At 47.5% G+C, this 19,870-nt stretch overlaps 1 protein-coding gene across 4 annotated transcripts in view; it reads right to left on the reverse strand.

Annotated features, from left to right (window-relative positions):
* Window positions 1–2,784: 2,784 nt before the first annotated feature.
* The window catches only part of PRKCE (protein kinase C epsilon), a 496,893-nt gene continuing 479,807 nt past the window's right edge, over window positions 2,785–19,870 (reverse strand). For 2 of the 4 annotated variants that reach the window (XM_070573983.1, XM_070573984.1), the window contains one exon: window positions 2,785–6,042. In XM_070573983.1, the coding sequence (XP_070430084.1) occupies window positions 5,896–6,042 (147 nt within the window). In that variant the 3' untranslated portion in view covers window positions 2,785–5,895. The remainder of the gene's footprint in view (window positions 6,043–19,870) is intronic. The other 2 variants (XR_011526551.1, XR_011526552.1) reach the window with 2 other exon arrangements.

The raw sequence follows: 19,870 nt of genomic DNA on the forward strand, positions 1-19,870 counted from the left end.
CACTCACCTGCCCCAGGGGAAAGAGCTGAGGCCCCACCTTGCCTGTGGTGGACTCCCTAAGCCAAGTGTGATGCACACCCCTGGGTTCCTTTCCATATAGCTCAGCAGCTGCCAAGGGGAGGGGAGCTTAGCTGCTCCCTGATAACCTCACAGGCCACATTCTGAGACCTATGCAGACGTTTTAGTAGCAAGTAGGCACAGAAGAGTCTTGCAGTTATTCTGAAAGTTCCATGAAGGTCCAGCTGTCTGTCTGTTTGGGTGTTTCCAATAGTGCCTCGCAGGCGAAGTCCACCCAAGGCAAATGCCAGGCTGTTCCAGGCACAAGATCAGGCTGTCTATGGGAGCTGGACAACCAAGACACCTGCCAGACAGCAGGAGACACAGGTGGTTTACAGACCCAGCCTGGGTGCCATTCCCAAGGGAGAAAGACAAAGGTCATCCTGGATTTTGGGGGGTAATGTTTATTGAAGTATAATACATATAGAGAGAAAAGCACAGATCATAAGGGTCCCTGCAGTGATTTATCACAAAGTGAACACACCTGTTTGCAGCCCCCATCTCAGAAAACTTACCTGGCACCCCAGAAGCCCTTTCATGCCCCTCCTACTTGTCTAGTCTCGACCTCTCTTTCCCACAAGGGCAACAGCCAGCCTGATCTCCAGCAGCCCAGATTTCTCATTTTGTACTTTACATAAATGGAATCACAGTCTGTACCCCTCCGTGCCTGGCTGCTTAAACTCAGTGTTACACTGTGAGATTCATCTATGCCGTGTGCAGTTGTAAACCATACATTCTCGTGGCTATCTAGGGTTCGATTGCATACATAGTCCACAACGCATCTACCCATTCTACAGTTGATCGGCCTTTCTGTTGAGTCAAGGGTATGTATATTGGGCTTCAGCAGATACTGCCGAAGTTTTTCAAAGTAGTTGTACCATTTTATACTCAATCCTGCAACAACTGGAAATTCCAGTTGTTCCACATCCTTAGTAAAACTCAATATGGCTGCCTTTTTGATTTTGTCATTCTGGTGGGTGTGAAGTGGTATTGCAGTTTGATTTAAATTTTACTTGAGGAAGATTGTCACTGAGCCAACATCTGTGCCAATCTTCCTCTGTTTTGTGTGGGATGCCACCACAGTGTGGCTTGACGAGTGGTGCTAGGTCCCCGGCTGGGATCTGAAACTGTGAACCCCGTGCCGCCAAAGCGGAGCGTGCGAATTTAACCACTAAGTCACCAGGCCAGCCCCTCTTTTCTAGTGTTCTTTATGCTAATAACAAAACCTCCAGCTGTTGATGGGAGGTCAAAGACAGCTGAAGCACATGTAGTAGCCCTCTAAATAAATACTGTCGGTTTCTTCAATCAGCTGTCCACCCCTGGAGGGAATACTCCTGATTAGGACAGCTCATCCTCCTCAGGTATAACTTAAAACATACCACCAAAGTATTATCACTTTCGAGGCTAAAGGACTTCAAAGTAAAAAACAGACTTCATAACGTGGCTTCTAAGCCTGCTCTCCACTCATCTCTCTGCCGCTGTGAGCACTATGACAACTTTGTGGTTTTGTGGTAATTTTATTGCATGGAGATCTTCAGGCTGCTGGTAACCCAAGCCCTGGACTGTACAAGGAAATGGAGATGTGCAATCGTCCTACAGATTCCCCTCTGCAGGAAATCTGTCAGACCTGCTGCTTCTCAGTTTGGGGCACAGCCATGCAGACAGACTTTCCTGTTGCAGGATGTTGGAGCTGTCTCTTCTGGGCCACTAGGCAAGGGAGGTGTGGACTGGTCCCATTTCATTCAGTGAGATGCTTGGAGATGTCTTCTGACCTTCATAGAACAGAGCCTCTTAGTTTGGTTCCTCTGGTTTTTATTTACACTCATAAGACAGACATACTGGTGGAGAGCTTGTTTCTCCTGGGCTGGTCACTTACCTGGACACAGCTGCCTGAATGAGAGAGGAAAATACGTGATAAATATAACCTTCTTCTTGGGCTGGGTCTGGAGGTCCACGCTGACGTCTCCAAGTAGGCAGGCGACATTGCTGAGAGGGGAGACCCGAGAGGAGAGTACGGTCCAGACAGTATTCCAAAGCCATCTGAGGGCTGGTGAAGCAGTGATTTGAGGGCTGAAAGGGTGACGAGTTGGCCATCCCCTCACCTTAGGATGACACGTAGTAAAACTGCCGTCATTTCCATAACTTTTAAGGAACAGCGAGTTTTGGCTAAGTCACCGCCATGGCCATGAATGTTGGCTGAGCAGGAAAGGAGGGCACAGGCTAAGCATGGAGCCCCACTGGCCAGTCTGTGCCCAGGCCCAGCCTGCAAGGGGCTCCCAGGCTAGGAAGCGTTTCCTGGACTCCAAGGCCTGAAGTTCTGAGCAGCTAGGCAGAAACTGAGTTTTGAAGAGGCTTAAACAGGAGCTTCTCAGGGCTCAAGGCCCAAGGAGATCCAGCCTTCGCTCCTCTAGAAACGAGGGTGCTGCCTGCTTGGCTTGCCTGTCTCGCAGCACTCCACGGCAGCTCATGACAAGATAGCCCAGAGCCGCATCCATCGCTCAGACCCCCTTCATCCCTCTGGTTGGTGGTGCCTGAAGCACAGAGGCCAGCCAGGGGCAGGCACCGGGAGTGCGCAAACACAGCCCTTTGTAGCTTTTGTGTATCTTCAAAGGCTAAGTGGAGAGCTGAACCCAGGTTTTGGAATTTGTAATCTCTAAGGTACAAAAGGCAAAAAGCTTCCTTAGCGCCATCACAAAGGAGATAAAAATGCTCATTGGGACTGAGAAATAAGATTTAATGTCATTGTATTTATTAGGTTCTGAAACAATACACATTCACATCCTTTTGAATACAGTACATTTGGCACAATAATGTTTACAATGAAATAACACTAATGAATGGCAAGAGATTAAAATTACATCCAGAAAAGAAAAAAATGTACAAATAAAGCATCACAATACAAAAAAAACCCCTAAAGTTGAATACATTTTATATTTAGCCAGAATTATTTTGCACATAATTTAAAAAGAGGTAATTTTTTTTAGCCTTCTTTTTTTTTTAAAAAGCAAGAATGCATTGCTTTTTCACCTTTGGAGGAAAAAATTATGTCTCCACTTCACAAAGTCCATAATGAGAGAACACAGGAGAACAGCTATCCTTCATATATTTTTTTGGCATTTTTTTTTTGCACTCCTTTTTTTTCTTAAAAAAAAAAAAAGAGCTGGAAAGATAAGAAAGAATAGGCAGAAATGTAAGTGTGTCTGCTGCCAAAATCTTGTGAAAACTAAAATGAAACAATGAATCCTCAAGAAACACACAAGCTTTTTTCTACAAACTACATGGGATTAGAATCTACCTGTGCGAGAACTTGGTCAGCTCCAGCCCCAAGCAGGAGGCATCCCAGCCTACCTGGCTTTGGATACTGAAAGGGGGTGACTCTGGACCAGGCAAGCTGCTGACTGACCTCCTGGAGCTGCCGGGTGGAATGTGTTATTATTTGACTTCCCAGCAAAAATGCCAGTTGTCCTGTAGGAAGGGCCCTACCCCCGCTGACATGGGAACACCACCAAGCCCTTGGACAAGGCCATGTGGCATTGCAGTTAGAGCTTGCTTGGTCGTTCGAAGTTCCTCACGGTAAAAGAAGCAGAGGAAGAACAGAGAGCAGTAGTGACGCATGAGTATGACGGGCAGTATTGTCATGTCTTCCTAAAAAATGAGATGATGCCACCATGAAGATGTTTCTGTGCTTGTACTCAACTCCAGAAGATAGTCTCTCCCCAGTACGTCAAGTTACCGAAGATAAGTTAATCTACTGTTCTTTGTCACTTCACTGGTATGCCAAACACACAAATTGATAAAGCATAATATTTGAAATTACTATAAGAACAGATAATAATTACACCTGAGTTTTTAAAAAATAAAAACAAAAGAGAACTGAACGTCATCATTAGGAACAAAGGCTATGACCAGCCAGATGCAAATATGGACATCGACTCTCTCTGGGCTCGAGCTAGTCTCAGTCCAAGCTTTGAGACCACCGTTGAAAACATTCCTTTCTCTTCCCATCTCTATCAGGGCATAATAGAGCACGGGAGACCTGTACGTGAGATTTAATATAGCTTAATATATGTTTACATCTTTTAAAATAAATCAAAATGAAATAAACAGTACAAAGGACCCCCCACTACCCCCGAAAAATGATAGAAGGAAACACACCTTATCTTTCGGTAACTTGAACCAATACACTTACAGAGTATTGCACCTGGACATTATTATAATTATTCTTTCATAGACTAAAGTTTTATAATATGCCTGAACATGCAGCAGTTGATACCTCTAAATTCAATGAATTAATTCCACAGGCCTTGCAGCAAACACTATATACAAAAATCTCAAATGTACAAAAGGCAAAAAGCTTCATTAGTGCCACTTTGCCACTCACAAGTATATATATTTAGGGGCAGCTGGGAAATCCACGTGCAACAGTTGGAATGGATTCCATTCCCTGCTCAATCAGCTCAGTAAAATAGCTAGTCAAACGACCTCCGGGAAACATATACACAAAGCCACAGAGAACCCTTGGAAATCAAAGAATGTAACACTGTTAGCATATCTACAGGAGGTAACATCACATCCATTAAATAGTGTCCACATGAGTTGCCATTGCATGTCACACAGAAACAAAACTCCGAGTACATCTTGCCACATTGTCAGTTTTCAAACTGAAGTTACTCTTCAGTCTCTTGATACCCTCTGCCTAACCCATGTTTAGCCTCATTCTGCTTGTTCCAAAAGCAGATATTTCATATTTAATTTTACATGTTTAATGTTAAAAAACCACGACACAGTAGTACTACCATTTTGTAGAAGTGTGCAAAAATAACACACCACTGCAGAAAATAAATAGAGTTTATGCTGGGAACTTAGGATGAAACTGGAAAGAGAATTTGGGGGCCAAGTTTCGCTAGAACCCAGGGTCTTGGCCATCAGCGCGGTGTTCAGGCAGGACTTGAATAATGAGGAGCATTACTTGCTTCCTTGTCTCTCAATTCATGTAGCCCTCATGTGCCACTAAAGCATTAATAGCATAAACCTTGGACAATTGGTTTCTCATTGTATGCTAGCCCTTTAATATCTACCTGTATTGATACTAGAATTTATATCTTTTGGCCAATTAGAAAGAAAATTTGATAATATATTTTTCAAATGTTATTAGAGTTCAAAATCAAATTTCCTTTTCCACAAAAAGTGATTTCTTCCATGAGATACATGCTTACACAACTTTGGCATGCCCAAAAGCTAAAACCAAAGCAAGCAAGAAACAGCCATTCCAGAGCAAACCCACACAGGTAGCTAACCTGTGCACCTCCCAGTCCCTCTCCTTCACAGGCACACCTCAAGGGTGCCCACCCTCACGACGAAGAAGCACCAGTCTCTTCTCCTGGACAGAAGGGCAGAGGGCGGCAGGCAGGGGTCTGGAGGGAGGAGAAGCGAGAATTGTCGGGACTCGATGTCCGATAGCAGAGCCAGAGTAGTCTCGTTTCCTTTTTTTTTTTTTTTCTTTTCAGTAAAAGAAGTGAAGTTGCTTCACTGCCAGGAGGCCCCAAGGAGTTGAACCAGGCTTGCCAACAGACCAAACACGGCAGTGTGTCCAGCCAACTGCTGACCCAATACGATTCTGCATTACTGGTGAGACAAGAACCAAGAGTGCCTTCTGGTCACCAGGTGGAAGGAGGGAGGAGGTGGCCTGGGGTAAGGGAATGCAATAAATAGAGAGTGGACAAGGGGTTGGGGCTCTGGGGAGGAGAAGTAGTTCAAGACCTTCTGAGCCTCTGGCAACTAGGAATCTTCTCGGCACCCCTTCTTGCAGCATCACCAAACTCCACTTGGAGCGGCTTCTTAGGGCATCAGGTCTTCACCAAAGTAGGAGAATCCTTTGAATTCCTCCTGGTTGATCTGCTTCACAATTGCTTCGTCTACGAGTGTGAGTACTGGCTCTTCCCGGGTAAAGTCTTGGTCAAAGTTATTGACGTCTCTTTTGGTTTTCTGTGAGAAGAAAAGAGAAAGCACTGACTCTAGGCTGACCTTCCTCCCCAGGGCCCCCCACTGCCCCGCCCCCAGGAGTGGGCATTGTGCTGACCAGCGTCTCACCAAAGCAGGCCTCTAGCTACTGAGAGCAGACACAGGGCTGTTCCAATGAAGTAACAATGGATGGCCCCAGGACTGGGTGACAGGGGACTTGGAGAGCAAGGATGAGTCCAGGTGAGAAGGAAGAAGGGGTGAGAGGGTATGATGGAAAAGCAGGGAAGTGGGATTCCCATAGACGTGTGTGTGTGCACACACGTGTGTGCCTGTGTGTACACATCGTGTGTGTGTGTATGTGTGCAGGTGCATGTGTAGGGTTTGTTTGGGAGAGTGAGATGCATGGCTCCCATCTCATGCTTCTCCTTCCAGCTTCTGCCCTAACCCTCTGGCTCCATCAAGACCTCACTCCTTGTGACTCAGGAATCAAACTTGAATCCCCCTCCCACAAAGTCTTCAGCGGTCTTTCTTTCCTACAGGTAGACCCCCCATAACCTTGCCATGCCTGCTCCATATGACATCCTTTCTATAAGTAGGAGGATGGGTGGGGGGTGGGACCATCTTCTGGGAAGCCTGCCTTGATCCCCACCTGCACTTACCAGGAAGCGTATTTTGTGTTCCCATATTATTTCTACTAGCACACTCACCATGCTGACTTGCAATGAATTGCTTAGGCTTTTGTCTTGACCAAGAGCTCCTTAAAGTCTTATTACACCTTAGGTTCCCAGGAGTAAGTGTCTACCTAATGAATGAACATGTAAGAAAACCCGCCACTGACTCCTCAGCTCAGAAGAACCCAGTTGGAGGTTCAAGTTCCCAAAGGAAGGCTTATAGGTCATGGGAGGTGAAGGGCAGCAATCAAACAAGCACTGGTTTGGGGAGAAAATCAGGAAGTGTAAATAACGCTCTCTGCCTTTAGGGACTTGCAGGTGAGTTGGGAGCCAGTATTCCTGCCCGGAACACACTGTAATGGTTAGAAAAACTTCCACGTAGAAGTTGGGGCTTGGCTGAGACTTGAAGAATGAGTTACAATCATGTTGGCAGAGATGGGAGGAAGGCAGCTTGGCAGGGAGAAAGACGGGGCAGGAACACGAAAGACATACACTCGGGACAACGGGTTCCTTCCCCCGCTGCCTGGGGCAGAGTCCAGCGTGGGGATGGTGGGAGGTGAGGGAACAGTCCCACCGCAGGGGCCTTCAGAACCAGGTGCCCTCTCCCCCACAGTGCACAGCACACGCTGAGAAGATAGAAGGTGGTCTGGCAATGCTTTTTCAGACAGCGATTAATTGGTGTTACTCAAGATTAGTGACCTGGGTGATGGAATAAACCTTGTGGAAAGATTAGCATTCTTATTTGTAGGAGGAATAATATTAATATATGCCATGTTCTATGGAAATCAGTAACCCAAAAGATGTTAATAATGAGTCTATCAAAAATGTGGTTTTGAGACAAAGCTATATTTTATACCCTGCTCTTGGAGATTCATCATGCATGTTGGCAAATTAAAAGTTCTGAGACGTCATAGAACCAAGAAACCTGGTTCACTTTGTTAAGGCCAGGCTTCCTCAGACTTGACATAAAGCTTTTTTTTTTTTCCGAACAGCTTCTTAATCTTTCTCCTGGGAGCAGAGTTCTGCAGAACATGGTTTGGGAAATGATGCTTTACAGTTTACTAAGCGTCTTCATGTTCATTTGCTTATTTGATCCTTAGAATAGGTAGGTATTATTATCCTGATTTTACAGAAGAGGAAACTAGCTCAAAGAGGTTGGTGACTTGCCCAGAGTCACCCAACTAGTTAAGAGCAGAGCTGGACTCAAATCCAGGTCTCAGCATGATGCCTTCCATGGTGTGGAATGTCTGGAAAGCTGGATACTGGAGAAGTGAGAAGACGTAGCAAGGGTTAATTCAACCAGGAGATGCTTAGGTCAAGCCACTAGGCTAAAAGAAAGCCAAACAGGCTTGCCAGTGGGCAAGCATGGTGGGAGAGGGCTGTGGGTCGTGGAGAGAAGGGATAATGTGGACTGGGTGAGCTCGGTAGGGGAGTTTCTTTTCAAATTGCCCCAGACTGAGGTCAGAATCAGATGGACAGCATTGAGCAGAGATGAGCTAATCTTCCAATCTTTCAGCACGCATCGGTCCAGCTTGCTGTCTCCTCTCTGAGCTTCAGCTGCATAGTTGAGTAGGTCTCAGAGACCTTGGAGGGGAGACAGAAGGGGGACACAGAAAACCCAAGGGATGGAAACAAGACCTGCAGCTGAATGATGTGCATATTGTCCCTTGAGATGGGAAAACTGAGGAGTGGCTTAGTCATCTCTACCAGGAGGGCTGGCCCCAGGCAAGAGGACGATCTGTTCTCTGTCTCCAGTGTGTACAGAGCAAGAGGAAAAGGGGGACCCTGCGTGGAGAGGGACTTCAGAGAGGAACAACAAAGCTCATCCCCACAGTGACGCACGCCGGAGACTGGAGGGCCAGGGCCTGGGGAAAGGGTGTGGTGATGCCGCTTCTGGAGATCTCTCTCGAAAGAGGGATGGGTTCACTTTGATCGAGGAAGGGTTACAGAGTATGGGCCCGTAGTGCTTGGGGAAATGAGTCCAGAAGGAGAAGTAAGGTGGGGAGAAGGTGGCAGTGACTTGGGAAGCATTGAGTTTCGTCAGTGACCAAGAGGCATCTTCAGTGGAGGCGGAGGGGGAAGGGAACCAGAGGGTAGGAGGGGTGGGAGTTAAGTGAAGAAGAGAGGCGAGAAATAGGGCAGGAGGGAAACTCAATCTGTAGCATCACCCAGCATGGAACATGCCCGGACCCCTGTGTTTTCAGGGCAGTCCCGCCTCTTTCCCAGCTTCCTCTCAAGGGCCACTAATGAGGGGGAGCATGTGTACAGAGAACTCTGGGAGATCTGTGAACGCTCTGGCATTGGCTCTCCCTGTTTATGGCTCTCCCTGTTTACCTACCTGTTTGTGCTTCACCTTTCAGTCATTAGTGTCCATTAGTCATGGAAACTGGTTTCATTTCCTGAGGTCAACTGAGCATAGTGACGAAGCTAGATTCTACAGGATGTTCGAATTTCACAACTTGCTGATTGCGTACCAGGGAACGAGGCTCAATTAGGGACACCATTCCCAGAGGACCTCTAGCTCCATAGCTGGCTAGCTTGAGGAGCTATCTAGCTCATCTCTGCACTTTTCAGGGGTCCCAGAATCATGGGTGGCACTTGGGCGAGTGTGCCATTCTTCAACAGCTCTACAGAAAGACATACTTGGCTCACCCACCCCCTTAAGCAACCTGGCCCAGGCCCTATTTTCCTTGGAGACACTTTAGGTGCATGTCTGTTACTCATTTCCAATTCAAATAATCAACATCCCCACTATGGGCAATTCCCGACTATTAACCTTAGAGGCTTGGGAACTTTTCCAAAGCAAATATCTCTGAAAACCCCATCCCCTATTAATAGCATGTAGGCAGCATAGCGTCCTTAAATTTGGAGAGGACTAGGGATTATATCCCTTACTCACTGTTTTCATTCTTTGAAAAGCTGCTGCCTCCCTCACAGAACAGGCACAAGACTCGACTCCCAGGTTCCGACTGGCAAATTCCCAGAGACACTCCCTGTTTACCTGGATCTTCCGTCTTCCCATTTGCCTCCCCTAATGTCTAAATGTCAGGCTCTGAGCTCACACTGCACAGCCTGAGAGGTGACACTGGGACACATGGAACAACCTTCTAACTCTTCAAATCTTATCTCCTCCATGAAGCCCTTCCCACATCCTTTTCCCATGCTTATGGGCAGCTGCATGGAGTAGCAGAAAGATCACTGGCTGACCTCTCATCCCGGTACTGTCCCTTCCTGGTTATGACACCATGTGAAGTCACCCTTTGAGCCCTGGTCTTTCCATCTGTAAAATGGGGGTGGTAACAGGCACTCTATAGGTCACCTTGAGGACTAAATGAGATGCCAGATGTTAGGTGCCTCAGGGCAGACCCAGACATATCAGGAGCATCCAATAAATGTGAGTTCCTCCCTGCCTCTGAGTCTTAGCACCTGAGTCCCATGGGCACGCATCATGCACAACTGGGCTGTGTTACCCACCACAGTCCATGAGGTCTGCCCATCCATGCCATAAGCTTCCTGAAGGCAGGGACTGAGTCTCACATTTCTCTGTATGCCTCCAAATCCTGAACCAGTGCTGAGCTGGGGCCCACCTGAACATCCTAGTGCTTCCTCCAGTGATTGAGATTCTTCTAACGGTGCCTCACTGCTCTTGGGATCAAGTCCCAGGTTCTTACACTCACCCACTTCTAAGGCCCTTTAGGATCTCGTCCCTGCCTACCTGCCCAGCTTCATCTCCGGGGCCCTGCTCAACCATGAAGCTCTCTGGACTCACTGGCTTCCTCCTGCCTCTAAGCCTTTGCACAGCTAATCCTCTGTCTGGAACACCCTCTCCGCTCCTTTCCTTCTGCCCCATGTCCCCGTCACTGAGCTGATGACCCCTCACCTCTCCCATCTTGGCTTAGATGCCCTTCCTTCAGGAAGCCTTCCTTGTGCCTCCAACCCTCTTATGGGTGCCCCATCATCTCCCTTAACTCTTATCACAGCCCTCATTACACCAGGTGTCCAACTCCTTTCAACTAAGCTGGGGCTGGGCCTGGGTTGAACTCGACATTCCATTCCCCGCCCAGCACATGGCCTGGCACAGAGCGAGTGCTCAGTAAATATCTGCTGAAACAATGAATGAAGGTTCCCTCTTGCTGCTACTTTATCTAGAGCCAGTAGAGTGACCTTGGTTCAGGACCAGTGGCAGCTGTCGTGCCACAGGGGTTTTTCCTTTGGGGAAAAGAAGGCAGAATGGGGAGGGGGCTGAGGTCTGACTTACGAAGGCCCTAGAGTAGGGCAGCCCAGACCATTGCTACCCTGCAAGGCCCTGAGAAACAGGCAGGCTTACACCTGGTGAATGGCCAGCAGCAGTCACCTTGGGGGACTAGGGTTCCCTGACTGTTGATAGAAACAGATTCCACCAGGGTTTAGGAAAATTCCATCCAGACAGATGGGCTAAGGGAGTTTAGGGACTTGGTGGGTCTGTCTCTGACCCTTGTGGTTGGTGTTAGGGGAAAATGACATTCCCATCCCTTTGGCATGCCTTCAGAAATAAGGTCTTGGATTGGAGAGGTGGGGCTGACCTTGAGGGAAGGGCACATTTCTGGCATCTGTAGTGGGGGAGGGGGATAAAACTTATGGAAACAATGTTACAGGTCACTCCAGATCCTTCTGAGAAGCAAAGCCACTGGGCCTGTCTTATAAACCACTCTGAGGCCACTGAGGGCTGGGGGCTCAGCCGGCTGTGGTAGTGTTTGGACCCCAGCACCGACACGGGCAGGCGGCCCAAACACTTGCTTCCTGTCTGGCTGGCACAATTCTTTCAGAGCCCTCACTGTACTGAAGTCATAAACACAAGCTTTCAGAGGAGCCAGCGATTTCTGCTTCTGTCTTCATCTGCTTACAAGGAGATTAACAGACAACTTTGTTCTAAAGTGCCGAGAAAACTCCCTGACCTCTCAGGCTAGGGCCCGGGGCTGGCTTTCATGTGGCCACCTTGCTGGTCCCCCTGCCCACCTCTTCCCCTCTGCCTGGTGTGACAGCAAGGGCACAGGTAGCAGAGTGACTGCAAGCCAGGGGTCCCCTGCCCCATGCATGCAACCAGACCTGGAGAGACACCCTGTCTCCACATAGTCTCCAAAATGCCAGCTTTCCTCCAGGCCCGTCAGGTTCCCACACCCTCTGAAGTCTTCCCTGACACCAGCTGCACCCCGTCTCGCGCTCCTCCCAGCCCCGTGGCACTTCCTGGATCACACGTTGTGTCCCTTCTTCTAATATTTTGCGTGTGTAACATTCTCCTCTCATATCCCACAAGACACCTAATGCAAAGTAGGGCACACAGCAGACACAATACTCACTTGCTCAAAATAATTTCACTCACTGTACTAGTCAAACCCAAAATTCCTCCTAGCTTTGAAATGTCAGTATTCTTATCTAAGCTCTACTTTCCTCTTTTAAATATTCTAAAAGAAAAAGCAAGAATTTAAATAGTTAGAATGCTTGCTCAACATCAGATCTTGACATACATACATATACTCATTACACCCAAACATTCTAATTAAGAGAGTATATGTGCGTATGTTTATACACACATGCTGACATGCGAAGTTAAATGAAATATGGAATGTATAACTGTATATTGTCTTGCCTGAAAAAATGAAGGTTGGAACAATTTCAAGTTAACTACCATTTACCTGGAAATCTCTCTGAACATATTCTTCCATCCCTTTTCCCTCTTTTAAATTTTGTTAACCAAGACTTGGTCATACTTTTCGATTTTCTTTATAGAAAACAGGGCAAAATGTACAGAGTTCGTCTGGCACTGGGCTGCCCATGGAACCTATCTTGCTACCATGGTTCCCTACCATTTTTTTTATCCATCTCTTTCTCAGAATGTAGTTGCCGGAGCTGACTGCTTGATTCCTGACTGTGTGGTCTGAGCAACGCCAAGTGCATTGGCATGACCCTCTACTTGGTGGGAACTCTTAGATGAAACCAGTCTCTAAGACAGTATCGAGGTTTTATCATTTCTTAAGTAGCTGTAATGAAACATAGATGCTCTTAGTTTTATCACTCCAATTTAACCCTGTTATGTGTTAAATTGTGTCTCCTAAAAAAGATATGTTGAAATTCTAACGCCCAGGACCTCAGAATGTGACCTTATTTGGAAATAAGGTCTTGGAGACACGCAGAAGAAAGGCCGCATGCAGATGCGCAGGGAGAACACCATGGGAAGAGTGGAGTCGAGCTGCCACAGGCAAGGAATGTCTGGGGCTACCTGAAGCTGTAAAAGGCAAGGGAGGGTTCTTCCCCTACACGTTCCAGAGGGAGCATGGCCCTGCTGACATCTTGATCAAAGACTTCTAGTCTCCAGATCTGTGAGACAATAAATCTTGGATGTTCTAAGCCATCTAGTTTGGGGTGATTTGTTCTGGTAGCCCTAGAAAAGCAATACAAACCCCAACCCCAACCTTCTTTCCTGAAATTGATTTTTTGAATCCAAATGTAATCCTTTACATTTGACCTTGGTTTCTTCTTATTTTGGCACATATTTCTAGCCTGTCAAGATCACCATAAATAATGATTCCGTAATTTACCCCCCTGAATCTCAGTTTATTTACCTACAAAGTGGCAATAATGCATATATCTAGTTTGTGGAGGGTTATATGAGAGCATACAAGTAAAGCTCCTGTAAACTCTAAAGGACTATGGGAATGTCATGTTAATTCTGTCATCCATCTTATTTTCTATATCCTTCAGCTACTTGTCATCCTAAACTTTGATTGGCAGATCTCCCATCTCTCTAATAAGACATGTATAAAGATATGGAGTAAAGCAGGGTAGTACCAGAGCCCTGTGACCCGGCATCTGCAAAGAGCCCTCTTGCAAAGCGGATACCGGGTCCCACCAGCACACTTTGGGGGCGTGGTTGTTAAAGCCATTGTGAATCAACCAGCCGTCATCACTTTTTTCATCTTATTCAGGAAGATGATATCAGAGTCTTTCAGTTGCTTCGCTGGAATAAAGACACAGATGCTTGTAGCATTTCTCTGGTCTATTGGTCTAGAAATGAAGTTAATTGGCTCCAAGTGATTACCATTTTCCCCTTGTGTCCACAAACTATCTTCCCACAAAAACGTCTAGAAACTTGCTTTATTAACATCCATCTCACAAAGTATGCCAAATCTTCATTTCCCCTATTCTCAAATACTTGGAGACTGTTTGCCCATCTCCCATCATTTGGCATCACTGTTCTAGTCCATCAAATCCAAATGACCACATAGTGGGCAAGGCAGATTCTTCATGAACCTGAGATGTAATTCACCTGGGCCTGGAACAGTGGCTTCACACTGGAATCAACAGGGAACTTTAAATAGGAGTAATGCTGGTCCGACCCCCAGAGATTCAGTGTAATTGCTCTGGGATCTGTCCTGGGCACAGGAGCGTGATAGCTCCCGGGTGAGTTTGATTAAATGTAATTCATTAATTTGCCTCTGGTTTCTCTTCTTTCAGTGGTTTTTGCCCTAATCTCTGTACTTTGAAGATATTTCTCTTTGGGGAAAAGTTAGAGGCAAAACAACAGCCTTGTGGCCGGCCTGGTGGCACAGCGGTTAGGTTCGCACACTGCATCAGCGGCCCGGGGATCGCCAGCTCAGATCCCGGGTGCGCACCTATGCACTGCTTGTCAAGCCATGCTGTGGCAGGTGTCCCATATATAAAGTAGAGGAAGATGGGCATAGATGTTAGCTCAGGGCCAGTCTTCCTCAGCAAAAAGAGGAGGATTGGCGGCAGATGTTAGCTCAGGGCTAATCTTCCTAAAAATAAGTTAATTAACTGAATAAAATAAAAAATCTTAAAAAAAAATAGCCTTGCTTTGGGTCATCATTTGGCACAGTGGTTCTCCATCCTGCCTGTGCATCAAAGGCAAACACGCAGCTATGTGGACACCTGGGCCTCACCCCCCACCCCCCCATGAACTGGGATCTCCAGGGGCGGGGCCCGGGCCTCTTATTTTTTCAAAGCTCCATGAGTGATTCTGATGTGCAGCCTGGTGGAGTCCCTCTTGCAAAGGAGTAGTGGATTTCTTTCTTCCTTCTGTGTCTTAGTGGTTTCAAAAGGCTTTTTTGTTGCCTAAAGGCCTATTTAGGGGCCTAACGTTCTGGATTTAGCTTCCTCTCAAGTTCACACTCTGTATTGGCATCCCTTCTCAGTTTCATGCCCTTCTGTACTTATTTTATATTGGTCTTTATAAAATTGGGACATCCAAGAGCCCTCTGAGAGGCAGTGTGGCTTAGTGGTTTAGCATGCGTGCTGTGCAGCCAGACTGCCTGGATTCCATTCCTGGTTCTCCCAAACTCCGTGGCCTTGGGCAAATTATATAGTGTCTCTGTGCCTCAGTTTCCTCATCCATAAAGTGGGGATACTAGGAGTCCTCCCCATCTATTTGTTATAAGGATTAAATGAAATAATATATGTAAAGGGTAAGAATGGCACATGGCAGAGAGTCGATGTGAATTATTAGCATTGCTTCTCCATCAATATTTATCACAACTGTATGGTTAGAACAAACAGCACTGTCTTTGAGATGATCCCTGGGTGAAATTTGTCCTTGACCTTGGTTCACACGATCATCATCGTCTCACTGGGGAACCCGCATGCTTTCAGCTCCCACGCACGCCAAATCTACAACCAGCCCGTCTTCACTCAACAGCTAAGAGCCAAATGTGTCACCCGCCAAAAGAATCTTCTAGATTCTTTTTTGCCTTCCTACACTTGTTTTCCTTTCTTCATTTCCACTGACATTACATTTATAGTATGTACTTTATACATCCTGGTGGGCCATCTTTAAACTTTCTGGAATAAAGCAAGATAGGAAAAACAAAAAGGAAGAAAGAAAGAAGAATTTTACTCTTAGCTCTGCCGGCTGTGACGTCACGTCTGCTGTTCTCTCGAGTGTGCAGGGTGTGCGAGGGTACACAGCGAAAAGGTGCAGGGGACTGGGGGCCACAGGGAGCTGCAGAGACGGGGGTAAGGTGGGCAGCTCGTGCCTCACCTGCTGATGTTCTCTTCCCGACCCCGGGGATCCCAGGTCGTTTGAATTCCCAAGAAATGCTCCAGGTACATTTTCATGTTAAATCTCCTAATTTTTAAATGTTGCCAACTAATTCAGTATTTTTTTTTTTAAATGGGAGCCTGGCTGAATGGGTTGCACAATCCTCCAGTTTGTGACCTCTCCTCTATTTAGTAAAGTTGCCTCCATCTGTTAGGGGAGAAGAAAGTCAAGACCCATTTGCTTTTTAAGCACAAATGATTAGCGTTATGGCATTTAAAAATGGGAAGCCACTTGGGTCCCGGCCATTCCCTGGTCTAAAGGAGAGGGTCATGGCAGCATGGGGGCCTCTGTCACTGGTATCCAGAGATGAGGGGCCACCCAAGCCTCAGGTGGTGGCCTTGAATGCCTCCTCCCCTATAATCCAGACCACCCCCTCCTGTCTAAACAACTTCTGAGGGAAAGCTGCTCAGACCTGAGGCAGTCTGCATACATGAACCTATTTTTAAAAATGGACCAAGTCCCTCAGACTACCAGGCATTCTAAACAAATAACCACAGGTGAATTCTATCCAATCAGCTATTTGATGGAATTCAACTTTCTCCTCTCTCCTTGTCCCCTTACTATTGTTTGCTGGACTGTAAAAACTCATATATTTTTACAAATTCCATTTGAAGAGTTACTTTGGAAACTCTTACTAGCTAATACCCACCTCCTCCTCCACACCCAGCAAATATTTCAGCGTTCAAAGGAGTTCAGCCAGCTGTAATTTGCCTATGAATTGGCTGGGGTCTACAGACTGAGCCCTCTGGGATCTCCGTTATAGGGGAGGGCGGGTATCCCCATTCTAAAGAAGGTGTTACGAAACTTTGAAAACTTGTCATGATGCTTTTTAAACAAAACTACAGGACAACTACCAGAAGGTTAGGAAGGTCAGAAGGCAGTGCCAGTTTAGAAACCTCCAGGAGGAAAGGAGGGCCCAAGACATAACTCCCTGGTAGTCCCTGCTCCTTCAGAAGCAGGGAACATGGTCCTCATGTGCCCTTGGTAAATTGGGGAAATTTTCAAGGAGATTTTCAAAGTGTTTGATTTTCAAGGTGTTTCTATCTCTAAATTCTGTGGCTCAATCATTTTAAGAAAAAGTAAAGTATTTGAAGCAAGCCCTTGTGACCCGGGTTCCTGCTGCTAGAGCAAGGGTGGCACATTGTTCTGTGAAGGGCCAGATAGTACACATTTTATGCTTCGTGGGTCAGCAGTCTCTGTTCCAACCTCTCTGCTCTGCCGTCATGGCACAAAGCAGCCATGGACAAGAAGGACATGAATGAGCAAGGCTGTGTTGCAGGCAAACTTTATTGATAGACGCTGACATTCGAACTTCCTACACCGTTCATGGCTCATGAAACCTTCTCCTTCAGCCTTTTAAGAAAAACGTAAAAACCATTCTTAGTTCGAGGGCTGCACAAAAAGGGGCAGTGGGCTGGATGTGGCCAGAGGGCCAGAGTTTGCTAACCCTGCACTAGAGGAGGGGCATCGAGGCTTCCACAAACCTCATAATATGTAGTACAGCACGGCATGTGTATGCACACCTGTGGATTTTCCTGGAGAGGGTTCCCTGAATCAGAGCCTCCAAGAGGCGGTGGCTTCTCTGCTAAGTTAAGAACTACAGATTTAAAAGTTTCCCCTCACGCAAAGCCTGGATTTCCCAGTGGTGCAGTAACTCTCTCTGAGGAATCCACACAGAAGAGAAAGCCCTGAGAAGCATTCTCAGGACCTGAAATGTCCCCAAGTCCCTCGGACCGTGGGGGTCCCCAGCACAGGGCTTTCCCTTTGGCCTGTTTGGTGCTGGGCAGAAAGCTGAAGTGTCTTCTTTGAAAAGGGTTGGGAAAAGTCCCCCGGATGCAGACTGTGTATCTAAGGCTCTTTCCAGAAGGGTCTTTAAGACCAGGTGAAGCCATCTGTCTCAGAGCTTTAGCTCCATAGACACAGCATGTTGTCATTCCTTTTAGGGAAGGAGGCATTTCTGGGCAGTTCTGATCCGTGGCACTTACACCGTTTCCTCAAACCCTCAGGGCGTGCCACCCTCCCTCGCCCGCCTGGGGCCTCACACACACACACCTTGGGCGGTGACTATTTGACTCTAAAATTTGGTAACAAAAGCATAAAGCATGCATTCCAGCCAAGAGTCACTTTGGGCCATGTGATTGTGGGCAAGTCCTCATTGTCGTACAGAGCACACTGTCCCTAGATGATATCCAGTTTGGAATTTATAAACAGCCTAGAGGTGTCTCTAAGTGCCCCATGAATCTTGGCTTCCCCGGGGGCCAGGCAGCATCTCCGGGTGAGTGGGGCCTGCCGCATCTTCCGTCGCCAGCAGTGCCCAGCTCTCAGCCAGGGCCTCGCCAGCTCCCGGGTAATTAAGTCCCCAGAGGACGGCAGAGAGCTATAGCTTCTCTCACGCAGGTGGACCCGTCATCCTCCAAGACTAGAGATGAGAGTATCTGACCCTCTCAAATGCTGCAAAGGAGCTCTGAAACCGTTCCTGAGGCCACAAGGCCTCCCCTCTGCCATTAAAGATGAGGGTCTGGCCCTGCTATGTGGGAAAGGAATACCCTTCCTGAGGAACCATCCCCAAACCTGGCAGGGCCCCTCATACACCTCCATCGCCCCAAGCCCCTCTTTCCTGTCACGTCTCGTAACTGGGGTTAAATAATGACTTATTGGGGAACTGTCTTCTCCACTAGGCCAGAAGCTCCACTTGGGTCTCTGTCTTGTATTTCTAGCACCAACACAGTGTTTGGCACAGCCTCAGTTTCTTCATGTGGAAAACACAAGAAAGCTCGTGGACAGAGACCTTTCCAGGTGCCAGGCACTGCCCTCAGGACTTCAGGTCGGACTTGTTAACCTCACACTCACTCCACAGCGAGGTGAGGAGGCGAGCGCCTGCAACCCCACTGCAGAGGGGAAGCAATAGCTTGCCCAAGGCGTGCCAGCAAGAGGTGGAGCCAGGACTCAGTTCAGCTTGTTCTGCCCCCAGGCCTGTGTCCCAGGCGTGTGCCGTCCTGCCTCCCACTGAGAGGCGTCAATGCGGTCATGTGTGCAAAGGGCTGAAGCAATGAGCCCAGCACAGGCCCCAGGTCAATGGTTCCCGCCATGAGTGTTGTTGCTGTATTAACAAACAGACAAAAACCTGCATTCTGCCCTGTACCCCTTGCAGTGCAGAGGCCACCATCCCCACTATGCCTTTTGGGATCATTTCTCAGACATCAGGGTGAAGAGGGGCATAGCCTTGGAAATTTTTTATTATGACCAACAGTAAAAAATACATTTTTTTTTTTAAAGATTGGCACCTGGGCTAACAATTGTTGCCAATCTTTTTTTTCTTTTTCTGCTTTATCTTCCCAAACCCCTCTGTACACAGTTGTACATCTTAGTTGCATGTCCTCCTAGTTGTGGGATGTGGGACGCCGCCTCAACGTGGCCTGACAAGCGGTGCCATGTCCGCGCCCAGGATCCGAATCCTGGGCTGCCGCAGTGGAGTGTGCAAACTTAACCACTCGGCCACAGGGCAGGCCCCCAAAAATACATTTTATACATGACTGAGTGCACAGCATCTCATTCTACCACCCCATGAAAAGATTCAGCAAGCCGTACTTCACCACATGTGATGCATTCTGTGTTCTAGTCTAATATTCCACTCTGCTCTACCCTACCCCTCCTATCCTATCCTATCCTTCATAAACATTTTTTTCTGCACCTGACTCACTAAGTTGATTTTACCGCCCACTGCTGGGTAGACCCCGGAACAGTGTAAAGGGACTGGGACTGAAAAGACGTAGAAAATGCTGTGCAGACATCCAGGAATAAAAAGCCTGAGGAGGAAACAGTGCCCTGGCCTGCCTGCCATGGCTTGCCAGAGGCCTGGGCTCCCTCGGCCAGGCTCTGCAGCGAGCTGCCCCCCACAGCAGGACGTGCAGCGGCAGGACCTGAGCCCGGCAAGCACTGGGAGCCTGCTCTCCAGCTGAAAGTGGGCAGGTGCCCAGTGGCAAACGTGGCCCCACTCTGCTTCTAATCGTGGGGCCCTTTTTCATGTATCATTTACTTTTCAAGGCAGTGTCATTGTCGACAGCTGTTGGGGTTTAGCTATTCCAGGGAT

Source organism: Equus przewalskii, chromosome 14 (genome assembly GCF_037783145.1).
Source record: "Equus przewalskii isolate Varuska chromosome 14, EquPr2, whole genome shotgun sequence".
In the NCBI taxonomy this organism is placed as follows: Eukaryota; Metazoa; Chordata; class Mammalia; order Perissodactyla; family Equidae; genus Equus; species Equus przewalskii.